The sequence below is a fragment of the Leiobunum rupestre genome, chromosome 3, assembly GCF_980474605.1.
Source record: "Leiobunum rupestre chromosome 3, qqLeiRupe1.1.hap1, whole genome shotgun sequence".
Classification (NCBI taxonomy): Eukaryota; Metazoa; Arthropoda; class Arachnida; order Opiliones; family Sclerosomatidae; genus Leiobunum; species Leiobunum rupestre.
The window spans coordinates 27250574-27270356 of NC_143386.1; the positions used below are offsets into that span (position 1 = coordinate 27250574).

Sequence of the window (19783 nt, forward strand, 5' to 3'; positions counted from 1 at the left end):
ATGTTGTACAAGAAGGAGAAATACGGGCTGCATCACCGATTATAGGAATTTTGAAAACTTAATTTTAGATTGGGAAAATCTGGAAATTCAAATGATGATTAGACGTTATGTGGTAAATTTGGACGATGATGAAGCTGACCGTAATAAGCGCTACCGCTACGCAGCATACAGACAATATACATATTGGAAATGGGGTAAACTTGGCTTTAAAAATAGGAGAGTAATTCCTTCCTGTGTGGTCCACAAAATTAAATCAAGATACCGTGATTTTAATAATCAAAACACTGGATACCAGGAAGCCTTAGATGAATAAATAGTAACAATTTTATATTTAAAATTAAACATCGAGGTTTACAATATAATTAATATGTTTCTCACTAAATTAATTCTTCAAAATTAGAACAATTAGCAAATTTTGAATTTTTTCCCTAGAGCTAATGAGTTCCGCTCTTTCCGGACAAGGTGTTTTGGCAATATTTTTTCTGTTAGTAACATCAGCAGGATTAGGTGGGAACATTTCTTTTACTTTGTGAACAATTTCCCCTGATAATGTAAGATCCATCATTTCTTTCGCATGTTTGAGATCTTTTGGCACTTTCACTGGTACAATAGTCCACTTTGAAGTTACTTTCGAGTTTTTTCTTTTCGTCCTAAACAAGAATACCACATTTCATATTTGTGTTGGGTAAATCATTTTAATCTAAAATACCTTGGTTCACCATTTTTTTTTCAAAGAAACAGGCCGGAACACATTGTTGTTATAGTCTAAGACAGCATGAACATTCCTAGCTATATAGCCTTGCCACTAAAATATAAATATTACCATTAAATTTTTAATTCAAAAATCACTTCCTTTATGATAATAGGGGGTGGAAATTTTAACTAACTTTCAGAATAGACTGATTATATAAATACTTTTGGCATGCCCCCAAAGTAGTTTACTAGTAATTCTGAAAGCAATGGTATGATTTTTTTTAATTAATTTCCCTAACAATTTTTTCTCCGAGACCAATCCGAAACCGTATCTACAACCTATTGGGGTAAAAGTAGTCCTTTGGTACCAACTTAACAAAATGGTTTTTTAAAGGCCCAGGATATCTTCTGCCTGTTTTGCTTTTCCGCAGCGCATATCCGTCTTGGTGGGCCAACGTGTTCTGCGGTTGGCCCACCACCAAGATATTTGGGCTGTGGAAAAGTTACAGAGGCAGAAGTAATCCTAGGCCTTTAATATTTCTGAAATGTAAGAATTTGCTAGCTTCGAACAGCGTGGAGAAGGATAAAATTTTTCCCCAATTGTGTATGAATAAGTACTTACGGCTAATTTAGCCTCTTAGAAGCATATTTCATGAGGAGGCTATGGTACGATTCAAGGGAGCCAGTATGTCTGAAAGAATTATAATTTGTCAGCAAACAAATTTTATTGCCTAATTTAAAGAAATTATAATTACCTATAATTAGTGTAATAACAAAAATCTTTCAGAAAAGTTTTGTCACAGTGTGTAACTTGCGGAAATCCACAGTGTTTCGCGATAACCATGGCTTGTTCCTTTCATCTGGCTCAAGGTTTTCATGCTTACATGATCCAGTAGGCCATTCATGGACATTTTGCATGTGGTTTAAGTGCGAACGCCACATCAGCTACAAAAGTATAAAGAAGTTTGTACTCTTATGATTGCAGTCGTTTCCAAATCACGAATAGCTAAGGTAAACTGCTATCCAGATCAGGAAAACTGGTTTATTAGAAAAAATGTTTCTTACTCGCATTTTATTAGCACTTTTGTTACAGTTTTTAGCACACCACCAGAAATGAGTTAGTATGTCATCAATCCAGTCACGAATATCACTACAAATCTTTTCTTTACTTCCCTAAAATGTGTTAAAATATATAGAAATGTACTTCATGAAGTGCAAAACCCATCTGCCAGGGAAATTAAATTGGGAAGTTCTACATACAGCAGCAAGTCTTTTCCGTAGTAATTTTGCAACATGCCAAAAATCGTGAGAATGCTTTATCTGCGGAAACTCTTTTTCTAAAACAAGATAGTTGTTTAGGTACGAAATGAAAGTTAGAGAAAGGACATTCATACTCATTATGGATTTTATCTGCATATGACCATCAGTGACTACTTCTGAAATGACGCAATGTTGTTGTAACTTATTGATTAAATTTCTAAAGCAAAGAGGCTGCATATTTGGACTTTTGTTATCGGTTAAACGACAATCTGCAAAATCCAGAGCAATAATCTTTTTAGTTTTTAGATCAATTGCATTGCATGTTAGGTGCTGGCCCTAAATGGGTTAGAGTGTGCAATAACTGGTGGCTTTACCGGGGAGTCGGGGTCCGGCTCTTGTAACCCATAAGGGCGGTGGCGCACTGGGAGATGTTAGCTCTGATCAAATGGTCCTATCTCCACCTCCGACTTCGGTCAGGTTTGGGCTGGATACTGAACTTCGGTTCAGGCTAACGGAGAGGGTCCAGGCAAACTGGCCGCCTCGGCGGTTTGGGTAGCCTGCTGTGGGGTGGCGAGCTTCCATATGCGGGCACGGCGGTCCTGTTTCCCGGCCTTTTGGGGCCCACCAGGATCTCCGGTGCCAGCTGTGCCGGGTTACTTGGGCTGCTGTGTGCTCGTCGTTCCCCTTTAGGTGCTCTTTCCAAAGGGTTTGGCTCCTTACCTTCATAGGTAGGGTGTCGGCTGGAGTTGCTATAGCATCCATTCTAAATCCCACTGCTGTGTGCGAAGTGGGGATTGGTCCACCCATTGCTGCACCTTCTGCTGGGTTGAGTGGCTTGCGTCAAAGGTGAGACCTTCAGTAGTAGGGTTCTGCTACCCATGCTGGATTTGTCACCTGTCCGGGCTAGGGGGACGCTGGCGTAGGGCACTATGATGATAGGCCTCCGGTGGTATGGTCTCTGTTACTAGGTACACCGGGCTATAAATTCTGACACACTGCATGTTAGGTGCTTTGATGAAAATCCCGGAGAATCACACCTTGAATCAACAGCAACTATTAAAGGTTCTTTCCGGCCAGCCAGCAACGAAATCTAAAAAACCAAATTCATAACTGTTTATTAACGATACTATAATATCAGAAATTCATGAACCTAAATTATCAGACACCTTTTCTTCTAACACTAGATGCAATGGCTTGGTTTTCCAATTTTAGCTGCACTAAATGTTTCCAATTTTCTCAGAATCCAAGGCTCCTCACCATCAGTGTTGTTTTAAGGCATGGGCTACCTGGCTACAGCTCAAGGCCCCGGGCGGAAACTAGGGAAAGGGAAATGCGTGCAGTTTTAAAATATTTCACTAAATTATTTTTATTTCAATTACAACTTTGTTTGAATTTAAAGCTTAAGATATAGTTTGACTGTGTTAACGTTAGCACAGGGTCCCGAAACGTGTCGAGACAGCACTGCTCACAGTGGTAAGAGAGTTTAAAAACGCCATCTGGGTAATGGATTTCCCTTTCCAGTTGCTAAATGACATGACCCCCTCCCCCATTTTCAAAGCTCTCTGTCCACGAGCATAGGGTTCCAATCTCTCTCACTAATCTACCAGAGATGCTCACTGATTATTATCCCAACAGTTTGGGGGTAAAACGTTTTTCGAAGAGCTTCTCTTTGCTCTGCTCCCAGCGCCAGAAGCAAATGCGTCCCACGGAAAAAGCGCTTGCTGATAATTTCGGTTTATGTATTTTTGATTATATAAGGTAAAGAAAACACACTTGTTCAGAATCTCATAACTGCATTATTACTGGATAGCAGTTTTGCACCTGTTTCTCAATGACTGATGTAGAGCATAAACTTTTAACATCCAGTAATTTGCATAACTCCTGAAACTAGTAAAAAAATTCAAATTTGTAATAAATTTAACTGGAAACAAAATCATAATATCATTGTGTAAGCTAAATACCTTTGAAAGTGAAGCACCAGAATATAGAACTCCAGCAGAAAGTTTAAGATTAAAATTATGATCAACCGCTTGCCATAGACCTTTGTTATAATCTTCTCCTCGACTACACCTCCATGAAATATTGTACATTCCTCCGACAAAGTAAGGATTGAAAGATATTTTTCTTCCACAACTATCAACTTTGCACACCGAACCCACACACAGTTTTACTAAAGATTCTAAGCTTTTTGTGTCACTAAAACAAAATTTGTATCCTTCCACTGATTCCAATGGAATGTCAGAACTTGCGACAGAAATATCCAACACCCCTGGGCTTCCATGTGTTGCTCTAATTTGACAATTTCAATAATTATGTATTGCAACCTTAGAGAAATACTCCCAATTGGCATTAGAGATAAAGTATTCTTACGTAGTCTGGAAACAGTGGTTTACGACACTTCGTGGAGTAGAAATGTTTGAAATTGGAGATATATTTGTGCTAAAATTTAAAATAAAAATTAACAAAAGGAAGTTTGGTCAGTTAAAAAAAGAAGTACTGAAATAGTACATTGATTCAGGAAAAGTAGTTTTTTTCGCTGATAAAACCACGAATGTACTTAATTTTGGAGTGCTGACCAGTTTTGAAATTCTGAAAAAAACCATGGTAAATATCAAAAAATAAAAACGCTTTACAAATTTGTTAATTCTTACTTTTTATATTCCATTTTCACAGTAGTGGAAAATAACTTTCTCTTGCGCGTTGGTGTAGCATTTTCAAGTGATATTTGACCTTCATTGTGTATGTGTAACTTTTCAGAACTACATGTAGAAAACATCTTTCTCTTGCGTATTGGTGTGGCATTTGGAACTGATTCTTGATATGGATCGCAAGTTGAAATTGTGATTAAGGATTGATTATTCTGATTATCACTAGAATTTGTGTCCGAAGCTCTCTTTGCAAGGGCCAATAACATTTGGTTTTCAAGTTCGGCCTCAACCAAATCTAACGCAGTTGGTAAAATCTCTTCTACAAAACTATCAGAAGTTACTTGTTCTTGTAAACCATTGGTTTGAAGAACCAGCGCATTTTGCCTTTTGTCTAAATTTTGAGCATTTGAATTGTGTTTAAAAGTTGATTCTATTTCTAACTCTGGTTTACTGCATGAAATATAATGGGGAGAGCTTTGTTTAAATTTACTCGCGAAGACTCTCGGACTGAAACAAGAGCTTCGTACCTTGTCCTATTTAATGTTGTTTTTTAATGAAAACGACCAAGTTTTAAAATAATATAAACAATTTATTTGGCGGTTGACCATTTGGGTCCGTGCAAAAGAAGTGTTTCTTCAAATCTGCCCCTCAATGCCTTCGTTAACACCGAGGAAAACTTCTCTTAACAAAGGAGAGAAGGGGGCGGAAACGAGCCCCAATGTTCAGCTTGAGTCCCCGATAGAGGAGACCGCCACGGGATTTCCGAGAAAGCGTTGAAGGGCAAATTTTCCAACATACATTGAATACAATAACAAACAAAAATATACACTGAGAAGTTTACAAAAATAGAGGGATTAACAGGGGATGGGTTTTTTTCCAGAGAAAGTAAAACCATTGAGATGCTTTTAAAAAGGGTTGTTACAAAAGTTGGGAAATATTTTTTGGTTACATTATTATTTTTTTGCACTTTCTAAAATTTTGCAACAGTTATTTTCGGAATAGACACATTCGTAAATTACATACGGTCATACAAACTACCAGGGTCTAAAACCATACTGGGTAATATTAGAAACGCGGATCTCCCACAACAGATGGCGCTACCGTATTAGAGATATTTGTCGTCTGCTACTCGAGTGCTACAAGTTTTCGTGTTTACTATTTTCACAGCGTGGTTATTGTTTAGTTCGCACACAATTTAAATGCATTTAAACTCTGCAATTAATGGTGGATTGGTGTTTCCAATTGTTGGGTACCAAAAATCTATCAAAGATGTTCCTATTATTAGTAAACAAGAAATTAAAGCTTTTTACAACTCTAAGTCAAAGACTAGCCAGCACTTCCGTAGAAGTTACAAATTTCTAATTGAAGAATATATTCTATCGGATACACTAATGAGCAAACCAGAATAGTAAGTGATAGTTCTTTTAAATTTTAAAAATAATCTTAAGGTTTCAAAAGATGATAAACTTAGTTATTGTTATGTTTTACAGTGACAACGATAGAGTGTTTGTGAAAGCTATGTGTTTTAAAAGCCAGAAAAAAAAATGAAAATCCGTACACAATTTGCACTGCACTGAAAATATCTAGTCCTGAAATCTTAGATGAATACTGTGGATGTCCCGCTGGTATTTTGGGAACTTGTAATCACGGAGTAGCGCTTCTTAGATTGCTTGCCCATTTACGGGGTAAAAATATAGAGAATCCACCCAAAGAACTTTCATGTACAGACAAGCCACAACAGTGGAACCGTCCTCGGGGCAAAAAAATTTATCCTTTTTCTGTGATTGACATCAATTTCCAAGCTCCGAAAGAAGAGAGCAAAAATAATGCTTTGTAAAATGTATGAAGCTACCTCCTCTAGTCTCGATCAAAATGAGGTATGAACGAGGACGCTTGAACTTATAGATAACCTTAATTCAAATGGTGTTGACGGTTGGGCCAGCATTTTACCCAAACCAGAAGAGTTCGTTTGGGTAGAAACCAGGATGGGATGTGCCCCGGAGGGGTCACCACTTAGTTTACAATTGGCTATACATTAAGATGGATTTGAAGTGGTTCACAACCTCGAGACCTTCCAGACCCACATGTTATTTTCAAGTGTGCACGTTCCTGAAGGTAGATTTCCTATTCCAAGGCATTCTGATTCCTGTGGATCTATACGTTGGTCCATCAACAATGCTACTGGGAAATTCAGTCCGTCAGAGTCATTATTATTGATGGTAAATATAATTTTTTTTTCTAAAACTAAGCTCTCTTTTAATTTAAATTATTATTTGTTATGTAGAAAAACGAACTGTCTTTTCAAGAAATAAAAACTAGGGACCAATCTGATTCTCCCGTATGGAAGGCAGCACGTACCACCAGATTAAGCTCGTCAAATTTCGGTTTAATTTGCAAAAGAAAAAACGAAATTTGGACACAAGCTGGAATCAAAAATGTTATCCAACCTAAGGAAATTGGGCATTTGCATGCAATCAAGTATGGTAAACAATGTGAAAATGTTGCCAGAAACAAGTTCAAAGAAAAAATGCGCAATATCGGCCCTGATGTCACAGTGCATTCTTCAGGGTATATTGTTGATCCATCTAAACCGTGGCTGGGATCTTCCCCCGATGGTTTAGCCCATGACCCCAAAGAAGGTGAGCCTTATGGGGCTTTGGAAATAAAATGTTCTTGGTCGTTGAAAGACAAAAATCCTACTCAAGCTTTAAACGGAGATTTCAGAGTGAAATTGGTTGCCGGGAAACCTTTTTTGGATGAAGGTGATAATCATTTTTATCAAATTATGGGGCAAATGGCATTATCAGGGCTGAAATGGTGCGACTATGTAACGTATTTTCCGACAGGACTTATTATTGTTAGAGTACGCTTTAATCAAGAAAAGTGGGACAAGATGGAATCGATTTTGAAAAGATTTTACTTCACTCAGATGTTACCAAACTTAGCTAAATAATTTTGTTAATTAAATAAGGTGATAATTGCAGTTCCTAAACAAGAATTATGATTCAGCTCAGTTTTTAATGAATTAAAACTTAATTCATTTATGGAATGACCAAATTATTTTACATTAAGTTTCAACATATTGTTTATCTGCCAAATTTAGTAAAACTAAGATGATTCATCTAGAGAAGTATCCAAATTAATTACTTGCTGAATATGTTCCTCCATTTCACTGTCTTCTGAATTTAGGTCATTAAATTCTGAAAGTTCATCATCAAGGGTCGCATTTTCCGGTTCAAGAATTTCCTCCTGAAAATCATCGAGGGTGACATTTTCTGGTTCAAGAATTTCCTCTTGAAAATCATCCAGCTCATCGTTATTAGTGGATATATCAGGTTCCAATATCTCTTCGTAAAAATCATCGTCTTCCAGCGAAGTATTGTTAATATTGTCCATATTTCGAATGAGAGGAGCTTGAAAATTTGTCAACAAAGTGACAACAGTCCATAATTGATTAATGACAGGAGCGAGAGTCAAGGGAATTGGCCGGTCCAGAATATGATATCCTCTTATTCTTGATATTCTTCTTTCTACGTGAATACGAAGGGATGCAATTGTTTGAGATTTTTCTAGTTCTTCTTTCGTGAACTGGCCCTTTTCACCCAGAAATGGTGGTATATTTAATTTCACACCTAATTCATTTAACATTTTTCTATAAGAAATCCCTTATCGGCCATAACACTATCATTGGGTGAGAATTTCAACCGGAGAAAGCCACTTCTTCGTGTTATTTCTTGGTCCGAGATACATCCGGTGAACAAATGTGACACAAAAGTTACGTACCCGTTTGGAATAATACCAATGAGTCCTTTGTAGGTGGTGGTGGATTTATAATTTGAATATGAAGCTGACTGTAACACTAAAGACTTAGATGACTGACATTTCAATTCTGTTGCATCCACTACAATGCGCGTACTGGGATATTCTCGCTTAAAGTCTTCCGGCATAGTTTCATCAATTTGCTCCCTCGTCGGCCATATGTTGATTTGCCCCAGGCGTAGGTACATGAAATTTATCCATGTGATACAATAATTTGATGATGTACTAGGCGCAATACCGAAACGGTCTGCTAAATCTTTTATAAAAAGGCCTAGTCGAAGACGCATTAAAACCAAGAGAAACTGATCTTCAACGTTTAATTTTTTTGGACGTCCAGCTGGTGAAGTTTTTGGTGTACCTTTACCGCTATTCCAAACGTTAATATTCTCCCCATCTGCACCTGGATTAAGGCGATGGTATAATGCAGAAAGTTTCTCAAAGTTAGGTAAGCCTGTGTAGAACGCTATGTCCTTGTTATTATTCATTATTCGATCAATGCTGGGTTTAATTTCATTTAAGCGTTTCTCTACAATTTCTACTTGTCTCACTGCTTCTTTTAAATCTTTCGTCGTTTGCTTCAGCTTGTAATCTTGAACATCTAATAACTGCTTTTGTACAGCTACTTTTAATTTCAGTTCTGCGATGCATTTTTCTAACTCTTTTATTTTTTCAGAATTTTTAGAACAGTCACAATTATCGTTGCTTTCTGTACCTGTAATACACTCCTCTGTTGAAGCCACGACTGTAACTACATTTGAAACTACATCTGTTATTGTATCTTTTATATCTTGGTCTTCTGACGACATTAAATTTAGTGGCGTTGTTACTGTAGGATCGTCTATCCTGGTGTGATTTCCAAAGTCCCACTTAAAAACTGACGGTACTGCACCCTCTTTCAAATATCTCATGCCGTTAGCTCGACTGGTTTGATAATCAGATGACTTGAAATGTTCCGAACATACGTAAATAAAACTAACTGGTTTGTAAATATAATCTCTTGTCCGGATTCTCTTTAGCCAGAGAAATCGCATTGGCTTATTTTTTAATGACGGAACTTTATGATATGAGATCTGTAAAACAAAATTTAGTTACTAGGTGTAATTACGTTTAAACTTATATTTTAATTGTAATTATACATTTCTTGAAATTCCTCTCTGTGTGCAATCCAAAACACAGCATACCTTGCCTGGAGGACCCATAGCTCTGACTAAGGCTTATCAATCTTTTAAAGAAATTTATATGTTTATATCGATTTAAATGCTACTTAGGTATTATAATAACTAATACATACAAAATTAGAAGAATCAGCACGCTTGAAGATTTTCAAGTAAGATTAATCTTATATAAAAATAATTTAAACGACGGAAGATAAAAATTCGGTAACTTTCAAGGAGGGAAATTTCGGAATGTTTTTAAAAATATTTAAGCCAATCGACACGAGGGTGACGAAAGCGCCATCTGTTGATACGTTCGCACATGACTTAATTTACCCAGATTGTCGGCCGCTCCTGTAATATACTCTTCGCGACTTCTATAAACGAATTTGTCTATTAAGTTATTAAATTTATAGTTATTTTAATATTTTAAGTTCAAGTTTAAAAAAGGAGGACTTTTTATATTTTTAACACTGCATTCCTTACTATCCGAGACAACAATATTTTGCACATCAGACTGGCCCAATTGGTATTGATAGCAATCTTCGCAATACTTATCATGAATATTTAGTATATGTTGAGTAAAATATACATTAACCTTTGGTATACTATAATTCCTCGCTGATGCCTTTTCTATTTGCGTAGAAGACTTGCATAGTTCTATTGCTTTACGATTAAGAACAACATTGGAAATGTTTTGTTTCACAATATCTGAATTACTAAGTCTTGGTCTAACCGGTCTTTTGAACTCCACATTCGCGAATTTTACCTCTAGCCAATTACTTTTTACTCTCTCCCAATTCTCAAATTCTTCAAGAAGATAAACCTTCGATTTATCCCGTTTACACTGATTTTCTTTTCTTTTGTCTTCTTTAATAATAATTTCGGAGGAAGACATCGTGGCCTAATGCCGTCTGAAATTAATAAAGAACTAGACTAAAAAAACCGCGGAAGTATTCACTGTCATCGCACCTATCAGGCCGCGCGGCGCACCGCTAGTGGGAATTATTGAAAATGGAAGGCGGACTGGCTAGAGGGGGACGAACATTCCACCCCTTACGAACCTGGTGGAACCCTTTAACATCGTTAAATATAGGAAATCTGATGGACAACAATCTTTATGCATGCTTTGAATCCATAACCTGAATAATAAACATTTGGGATTTTAAATTCGATATGGTTCTTTAAAATTCACCCAGAGAACTAATCAGGTGAGGTGAATATTTTGGAAAATAAATTGTTTATGTGATTTTATAACAGTAAAAATATAGAGCTACTACTAAATGTCCAAGCAGCGTTACTTTAAAAATTTGTTATATTTGGTAGATGATGTATAACTGGCGATATATGTTGTTTATTTCTAGAAAATATTAATACTTTTTGATGCAAGGTAAACATAATATAGCGTACTAAAGAGGTGACAAATGATTACTTTATGAAATCACCCTAAATAGGAAAACAGGAGACCATGTTAATGGAATAAATGTTTAATGAATACTAACCGCAATAAGAAAACAAAATGTATTTATATACAAAGCTGAACAACAATAAAAACTTTATAATAGATAACGACATAAAGAAGCAGATAAATTTGTTTATAGCAAAGGTCGGCGTCGATTGTTCTATTCTAACAATTACTAGCTTAGGCTGGTCTTCATAAAAGCTTCATGACAGCGTGATACGAGGGTGAAGCCATTGTCATTTCTGAGAACTCGCGTTCCACGAGTATCCTCTTTTTGAGACTGCATGCTGGCTATTTTATTTTCAACTGTACCACGACGACTAAATAATGAAATGGCAGTTTTTTTCTGACCTTGATTTATGTTGACAAAATATAAAATCTAAGACGAAATATGTCTCAGCCTTTTTTTTTCATAATTACCAAATATTGTGATAAGTTTCGGAAACTTGAAACTTCATTTTATCAAAAAATACCAAAAAAAAAAACAACAGCATTCATTTTAAATTTTGTATTTTCTATTTCTCATTTTGTTGCTTTGGTAATTTAATAACGTTTTGGGTCTAAAGTTGGTTATTGTTCTATTGATTTTGGGAATTTGTTTAAGGCAATAAAATTTGTAAAATTTATTAAAATTATAATAAAAAATAATCTACTGGTTGAGATAGCACCGGGATTAGGTTTTTTGGTGGGCGCTTTGAATATGGCGAAATATCGTTGAGTGCCGTGTCCAGTAGTTAATACGCAAAAGGGAAAACTCTTCCGAGGAGAGGTATATTTTGGCAAGCTTGCCAACTTGTTCATTGTGTATAAAAATGAAAGTAAAATTTATATTTCGTTATTTTCAATAAAAATTCTTTAGTCATTATAGTTTGTTTTATTTCTATAGTTTGAATTTGGCGCCTCAGAACCGTAAGCATGTCAGCTGATACGTGAAAAATGTGGTTCTCTAATTATGCAATTAAATTCTATATTTTTGGAAAACTATGATCGATATATTAGATAAATTATATATAATTTGTAATCTGTATGTTATATTAAAAATTTTGGTAAGCTCTTTGATTAACAACCAGGACAACTTGTTGTAGTAATTATAAAGCTAAAACTGACTTGGAAAATTTCAATGTTAATCGTTTCGAATTGTTTTGGGGCTAAGCATTACTATGGTTCTGATAAAGGAAACAATTTCAGAGAATAGCCAAAAAATTAGCGTGTTGAGCTAACTGCTGTAGTTGATCAGTAACTAAACAAAACAATAAACGTTGAGCAAGAAAACTGTCAATTTTATGGACATCTACACAATACTAAAATAAAGTAATATTCACCAAGTCAATTTCTTATTAAACAATATATTCTTCCCCATTGCGATGAAGATGAGAGGCTACGCAAACTGTTGACATAGTACCAATTACGGAAAAAGATACAATTTCAAAAGAAAAATTAAAACTATTAATGTAACTAATGGAAAAAAATTGAACTTGTAATTTTGTATGTTATAAACTTATCCAATGACAAAATTTGGCTTTATAAAACTATAATGTTAAGTAATTAAAGGGAGAGTGAACAAAAATCAAAAATGATATAAACCAGAATAAAGGTTTGATGGCTGCCGCAGTGAAATTCATATTTTATTTCGGATATAAATCTTACAATGGTGAATTGTATTCCCCTGATTTAAAAAACTACATCTTTGAAGAGGATTCCTTGTTTTTGAGACATTCTCTCTTACTAGTCTTAACTTCGCAGTAATTTAAAATGAAGCTCAACGTAGCTATAATGATACGTATTTTTAAAGGCAATTATAAAATCCTTATGAAGGTCGAACTAAAAGACATTCTTTTTTTTTATTCAAAAATAGGGCTACCATGCTCTTTTTTATAATGCCCACTCTGTAATTATGATGGAAAGCTGGTATAAAGAATATTTTATTACTACTTTTTTTCGTAAATCCTAAAACAACTTACACAGAATAATACGGTTTCTCATAAATTCAAGCACTACCCAATATTTTTAATATTAAATGTAAAATATTTTTAAAAAAAAGTTAAAATTAATTATGTTTATTTTATTCTTTTGATTCTTTTACTAAAAAAGGTCGAGGAAAACAGTATAGGAAAAACAATTTCTCGATTAATTAATTAATGTTTCCAAGTGACCTGATATTAACTTACCACTATAGAGATGCAGGAAATTAGCTTCCACCATTCCCGTGAATAGAAACTTCAATTCTAAGCTCTCACCAATTTTCCTAAATATTCTAGGTTTGAAGGAATCATGGCAAAACTATGACCTGTGGGTCCAGAATAAAGAGGCAGATATTAAAAGAAAAATGCTTTTACCAAAGCTGTTGAAAGGCAGAGGGGGCTAAGTTGGAGCCATATAAACTTGTGTAGGGAGCGGATGGCTAGTGTGGCTTGAAGGGCTTTCCACCACCCTCCTGCGTATTGCCGCCCGGCCACCTGAATTATTAGCTTTAAAAAAGGCTTAATGACTTAGGCCTGTGGTTAGTGCCTTCGGTATTAGCCTTGCTGATTATTATTATTATTATTCATACAATTATTAACAGATATTCAATTAAATTTAACTGAAAAAATTGGTTTTAAATTCTTCACCTCTGAAGCATTTTAAAATTTAATTTAAACTATTACTATTATAACACAAAATCTATCAGATTCTTCTGGTTATGAGTCTTCCCATAGCTAAATAATCTAAGCCCGGGCTCGTAGAACGGAGTGACTTCTATTTCAGGACAAAGCGCTTTACGACCAGTGTCCAGTTCCTCGAGCCCACTTGGTATTTTCAATTTTAAAAATTTATATAAAAAAATATTTAAAAGGAATCGTATCTCAAAACTCAATTCAATGTCAAATGTTTTATGACAGGGAAATTTAAAATATTGAAATTAGTATTTTTTTGTCACTTACGCACATTTGAAAAATCTTTTAATTTGATTTAAAATCTATTGTCACGGTGATAGAGCCCCAGTCGATCCATACCCAACAAATCCCAACTTCAACTACCAATGGTCGATTGAACTAGCTCAACTCAGCAAATAAAATTAATTACAAAAAGGCCCAAAATGAAGTGCCAACGTAACAAACTTATCAATATAATTGTTTTAAATGTTGGGGAAGCAACAATTGTTCGCGCTCGGATATTTCTTCAGAGAAAGATACCAAAACTTCTTCTCATCTGACCCACGTGAGCTGAGAACGAATAACGGAATTACCTTATGTTCCATTTTGACATGGGTAGTTAGAAAAAGATAACAAGTAAATTGTGAAAATTTTCTATAAATATTATAGTACCGAAAATTAGCTTAATTTACTGCTAAGTGTGTTAATAAATATACTACGTAATAACATTGGAAAACTTTGCAGCAGAAGGGCTTTTTAAAAAATTTCCTGACATATCCCTTAATCTGTATTGCGACGGTAAATAATGAAGTGCTAGTTATTTGTTTTGATCTAAGCTGAATTCACGTATTAAAGTTTTTACAAAGTATTTTAATCTTTAAAATGATATTTTAATACTTTAACGTGTTTTACTTTAAAAAGTAAAAATGATATGTTTTATAAAAATAAAAGTTTATTTTGTCGATAGAATTACAGTGCTGTGTAAACCCCAATTGTTCATACCAGTGCCACGAAAAGACAGAAGAGAAATGACGCCAGCGAAAGGGATTCACTGGGATATCTTAGAAAGTTTGAAATACCATTGTTTGAGCTGTGTTCCTGTAAATGTAAAAATCAAGCCTGATATCATAAATAAATGCCAACATAATTACACTTTACCCATCACCAAAAAACATTACACACACGAAACACACTGTTAAAATATTACCAAATTAAAAATTAGTTATAAGAATTACCAAATTAAAAATTAGTTATAAGAATTACCGAATTAAAAATTAGTTATAAGAATTACCAAATTAAAAATTAGTTATAAGAATTACCAAATTAAAAATTTGTTATAAGAATTACCAAATTAAAAATGTGTTATAAGAATTACCAAATTAAAAATTAGTTATAAGAATTACCAAATTAAAAATTAGTTATAAGAATTACCAAATTAAAAATTATTTATAAAACTTTCCCATAGAAATTAATAATGAGGATTTCCCATAGAAATCAGTTATAAAGATATCTCAAAGAAATAATTAAAAATTAAGCGTAAAAATTCATTTTTAAAATATTAATTGTAAAAAGATTAAATCTAAATTTTACCCAATAAAATTATTGGAGAAATTTGAAGCAGTGTATTTCGATGGTACCACTAGTGAGTCCAGTACCGGTTTCTCGAAAAGCAATTGCTCTACCGGATAATTAAGAACAAAGGGATCTGTTTATCAGGCGTCGAACATAAGTAGAACCGTTTCTTATCTTCCACATCTACATGTATATTTTACTCTAGATCGGAAAATATCCTGTTAAACGGGATTTGTTAGATCATAAAATTTTAATTAAGTGGTTCTTACGTCCTTAAATTAATTGGAATTTTAAATTAGAAATTTTTAGATAAATCATAATTTTGAAAACGAATTTCAGAATTTCAGGATTTGTTTTATTTCGGGATTTTCAAGTGGTTTCTCTTCGAAATATTTACGAATCGCAGTTTTTTTTTAGCAAATTTAATGGTTTGATTTTCTTCTTTTTAAAATTGGAAATTAAACATTGATAGATATCATTATATATACTTAAAATATTCTCATAGCATAGTTTTACCTTTTGAAAACTTAAAGGCCCGATTATATAATTTGTTTACGATTCTGGACTCACTAGAAACAAGAAAAGATAAAAAATGATAAACTCATACATTTCAGTGAAATGCTTTCTTTTTCGTGCAGCAGCAGGGTTAGTCGGAAGCAATTTTCTACAATAAGTATTCAATAATAAATAAACAAACATGCGGTTATGAAATCTACACTGTGATACGGAGGACATCTTATTTCTAATTGAGGTTGTATCGTGATTATTAAAATACCGGTAATTAGCCAATAATTATATATCTATTACGTCGCATAGTCGCTTGTATTTGACCTCCATGGAACAGTTACACAGATAATTAATACTTTTTGGCTCACGAAAAGAAATTTCGTCATTGGTAATAACAGTAGTTTCTTATACATCGCTTATGGAAAATTTATTCGTAACACATTCTTATGATATAAGCTTGAAACCTGTACCTTCGTAAGTTCCCGTTTTAATTTTTAGAAATAATGTTGATCGAATTATATAATATAATGAGTTTCTTAAATTATTAGATCGAAATGTGGCTTAAACGTAATGAAATATTCCTACGCTTTGTAATTTTATATATTTTTTAGCAAAGTAATTTATGCGAAAAATGTGCATATCTCTCTTTTAGAGGAAAATTCGCGCAATGTGTCGAGACTGCGAAGAAAAATAATTAATTTTAATTGTCTAAATGAATAGGGCTTTCGTAAGAGGAATAATACAATGAGATTGAGAACTATCACATTCTAGGCAAGCAATCTAAAAATTTAAGAAATTTAACAAAAATAGAAAGGATGTAGCTCAACACTTATTTTTGGCAATTAGGCATTATTGGTCAAGCGCAAGTTTTCCATTCTCTTTCAAAAATCTAACAATCTTGCTCAAGTTTAAACCATTGACTTGGCAAATAAAATTAATTTTACGGAAAGAAAATATTTTAAGAAATATTTTGAGTACAACACATTTTATATTTTAGTAGTATTATATAGGTAAATTAATTATTAAAGTAAAAAGAAAAGCTATTTCCCTCAGTTGAAAAACACTATATTATGCTTAGTAATTCTAGTTTTTGGACCTAAATATATTAATATTTGTAATATGAATGTACTAAAACTGAGCCACTACTCGCTTTAAGAATACCGCATTCAATTTCGGCTTTGGTGGCAAATTAAAGGCATTTTAATAATCACAATTAAACATGCGTAAATAGTTTATGCCAAAATGATCTTAAAAATAACCATCAACACGCAGGTTATTTGTCAAGAATAAGTACTTTTTCTGGGGCGAAGCACTCTTCCTTGATGTTGGTTGGAATGATGTCTTGAACTAGACTTTGGAGCTTCGTCAGAGGACAATCGAGATCGCAGTTGGGAATCTGCAAGGGAAACGGGTTGTGTTCGGTATTGTTGACGTAGAACAGCTTTACTGAGGAACCATCGACTGTCCCTTCGGTTCCCGGAGCCTGATGAAGTTCCACAAGAACTGTGGCGCAATATGGAATGATTCGACCGTTGAACACTCCCAATGCGTTCATGAAAGCAGCTATAATGGCGTCGTGCTGAAAACCAGACACCAGTGTTACCGATAAGTTAGCATAAATAAATTCGGTATACCATAAAAGCGATTGTAGAAATTCTAAAGTATCGTTATAGATGTTTTACAGGTTTTTCTAAGAAAAATCCTCAAGAGAAGGTTAATCTGCTTACGGTTGAATATATATATCCCTTGGTAAGTGGCTCTTTGCTTGTGCTCGCTCTGTCGTTCATCAGTTCCAAGATGTGTTTCACAAGGGGACCTACAATAAGTCAAATATAAATCCCAAAATAGGTTCTTACACCGTGCAGTGTGACTGACCTCCTCGGAGTCGCTGAATTTTCTTAGAGGCGTACTTGACCGTGAATCCTTCGCTGGAGGCTTCCACCATTTCACTGTAACGAGCTTCTGCCCATTCTGGAACCGTCAAATGGTGAATTTTCTTTGAATAAGAAGTCAGAATTACAAATCACTTATATGACAATGAAACAAATTAGTTCTTGTTATTTAATTTTTATATTTCTATCTGTCATTTAACTATCAGCCAAAACGGTGTAAAACCCAATTAACTTACACGTGAAAATTAATATAACCAAGATTTTGTTACCAGAGGTTAAGGAAATTAAAAAAAGAAGTGTGAAGAGAAGCTATGGCTCAAAAGCTTGCCATATTTCAAAGTATTTAAAAAAAACTTCATGATCAACCACGTAGCATCTGTCATATATTTTATTTGTACAACATCCTCGTGGTAACTTTTGTAATTTTTAAAATTAATGATTAAGGATAGTACAGAAATAAAATTAAACGGGTAAATAGAAAAAAGGCTGATCGCCCATCAATTGTTAAACAATTCCTATATTGTATTTACTTGACTCTCATTTAAAGAGCGTTTTTCCACTTGTCATTCTTCAAACGAACAACAAAATAGAAAAGCATTTTTGTACGGGTATTCAAATGATATTTATGACATATGGTCAGAATTTATATCCCGGTGCTCCAAGCGATCAAACAGCCTACTACACCGGTGGTCTCATCAGAATGCCCTACAACAGCGTCCACAAGCCCGGACAGGTGACAAAACCAGCATGGGTAGCAGAACCCTACTATACTGATGGTCGCACCCTCGACGCAAGCCGCTCATGCCAGCAGAAGACGCAGCAATGGGTTGACCAGCTCGCCACTTCGCGCACAGCAGTGGGATAGAGAACGGATGCTCTAGCAACGCCTGCCGACCTCCCACCTAGAAAGGCAGGGAGTCAAGCCCTTTGGAAAGAGCTCCTAAAGGGGAACGGCGAGCACACAGCAGCCCAAGTAACCCGGCACAGCTGGCACCGGATATCCCGGTGGACCCCAAAAGGCCGGGAAACAGGGCCGCCGTGCCCTCATACGGTGGCTCGCAGCTCCACAGCAGGCTATTCAATCCGCCGAGGCGACCAGTTTGCCCGGCCCCTCTCCGTTAGCCTGGGCCGAAGCTCAGTATCCAGCCCACACCTGAATGAAGTCGGAGGTGGAGATAGGACCATTTGGATGGAGCTAACATCTCCCAGTGCGCCACTGCCCTTACGGGTTACAAGAGCCGGACCCCGACTCCCCGGTAAAGCCACCAGTTATTGCACACTCCGACCCCTTGAGGGCCTGATATTTATGACATCAGTGAACATGAAGTAAACGTGCTTTTGATATTAAAATCAGATAGCTGAATTCCATTAAAATGTTTCAATTTTCCTTCATTCTCGCTACCCGATAATAAGAAATAAACCTGCGGATCAGCGTTTACGGCAATAATTCTAAGTATTTAATATAAATTTCACGTAGCTTTTCAGAGACGGTAAATGATCACTGTCGAAAATAAATCACTTACTTCGATGCCAATAACTCCTTGCACACTTTGTACTGACGACGGGTCGTTCACCTGTTCTCCACTGTGTTCTGTCATATAGCGCATTAAATCCTAAAATATCGGAGCCAATTATTTCAAACTAGATTTAAACCCAGAAAATAGTAGTATGCCTACTAAAGTCCGTAAAAGAATTTACCCGAGATTCAATATGCATTTAATAATCTGTTATTGGAATATTTTTCTAGTATGATTTTTGTTATTATTCTCATTGATTAACAGCTAATTTGAAGAAAAAAATACATTTTTAACTAAATTTTACAATGCCAACCGAAAAGCAACAAATTATTTTCAATTAATAAAACTAGGCTGTTAAAAACCGTGTAGTTAATTGGAAGCATAAAAATAAAACGCCATCTTTATTCATATGGTTAAACTAAATCTCCTTAATATTTCTTCTCAATTGCCTGATATTTCTTGCTTTTCTAGGGGAAATTGTTTGTGTAAAAGCTATTCAAAATTAAAATTTACTCTAATGTTTGCATAAGGTTGCAATGCTTTTACGGTTTTTAATTTTTTTTTTCGAAAAAATATGTTTCTTAGTAAGTTGCATGTTCAACTTGAAAATGCATCATCTTAAATAC

At 34.9% G+C, this 19783-nt stretch overlaps 1 protein-coding gene, 1 long non-coding RNA gene and 1 pseudogene across 7 annotated transcripts in view; all 3 read right to left on the minus strand.

Annotated features, from left to right (window-relative positions):
• The window catches only part of LOC149950979 (uncharacterized), a 277136-nt gene that overhangs the window by 92819 nt on the left and 164534 nt on the right, over positions 1–19783 (minus strand). The window lies entirely within an intron of this gene.
• On the minus strand, positions 7710–8548 carry LOC149950984 (uncharacterized; annotated as a pseudogene).
• LOC149950985 (prostatic acid phosphatase-like) overlaps positions 14602–19783 on the minus strand; it is a 164404-nt gene continuing 159222 nt past the window's right edge. For 2 of the 6 annotated variants that reach the window (XM_090167966.1, XM_090167967.1), the window contains exons 7-11: positions 19164–19253; positions 17624–17744; positions 17476–17564; positions 17043–17327; positions 14602–14767 (exon numbers count right to left, since the gene is read on the minus strand). In XM_090167966.1, coding sequence (XP_090024092.1) covers positions 14666–14767; positions 17043–17327; positions 17476–17564; positions 17624–17744; positions 19164–19253 — 687 coding nt within the window. In that variant the 3' untranslated portion in view covers positions 14602–14665. Of the gene's footprint in view, positions 14789–15740; positions 15811–15848; positions 15906–17042; positions 17328–17475; positions 17565–17623; positions 17745–19163; positions 19254–19783 lie in introns of those variants that run through there. The other 4 variants (XM_090167968.1, XM_090167969.1, XM_090167970.1 and 1 more) reach the window with 4 other exon arrangements.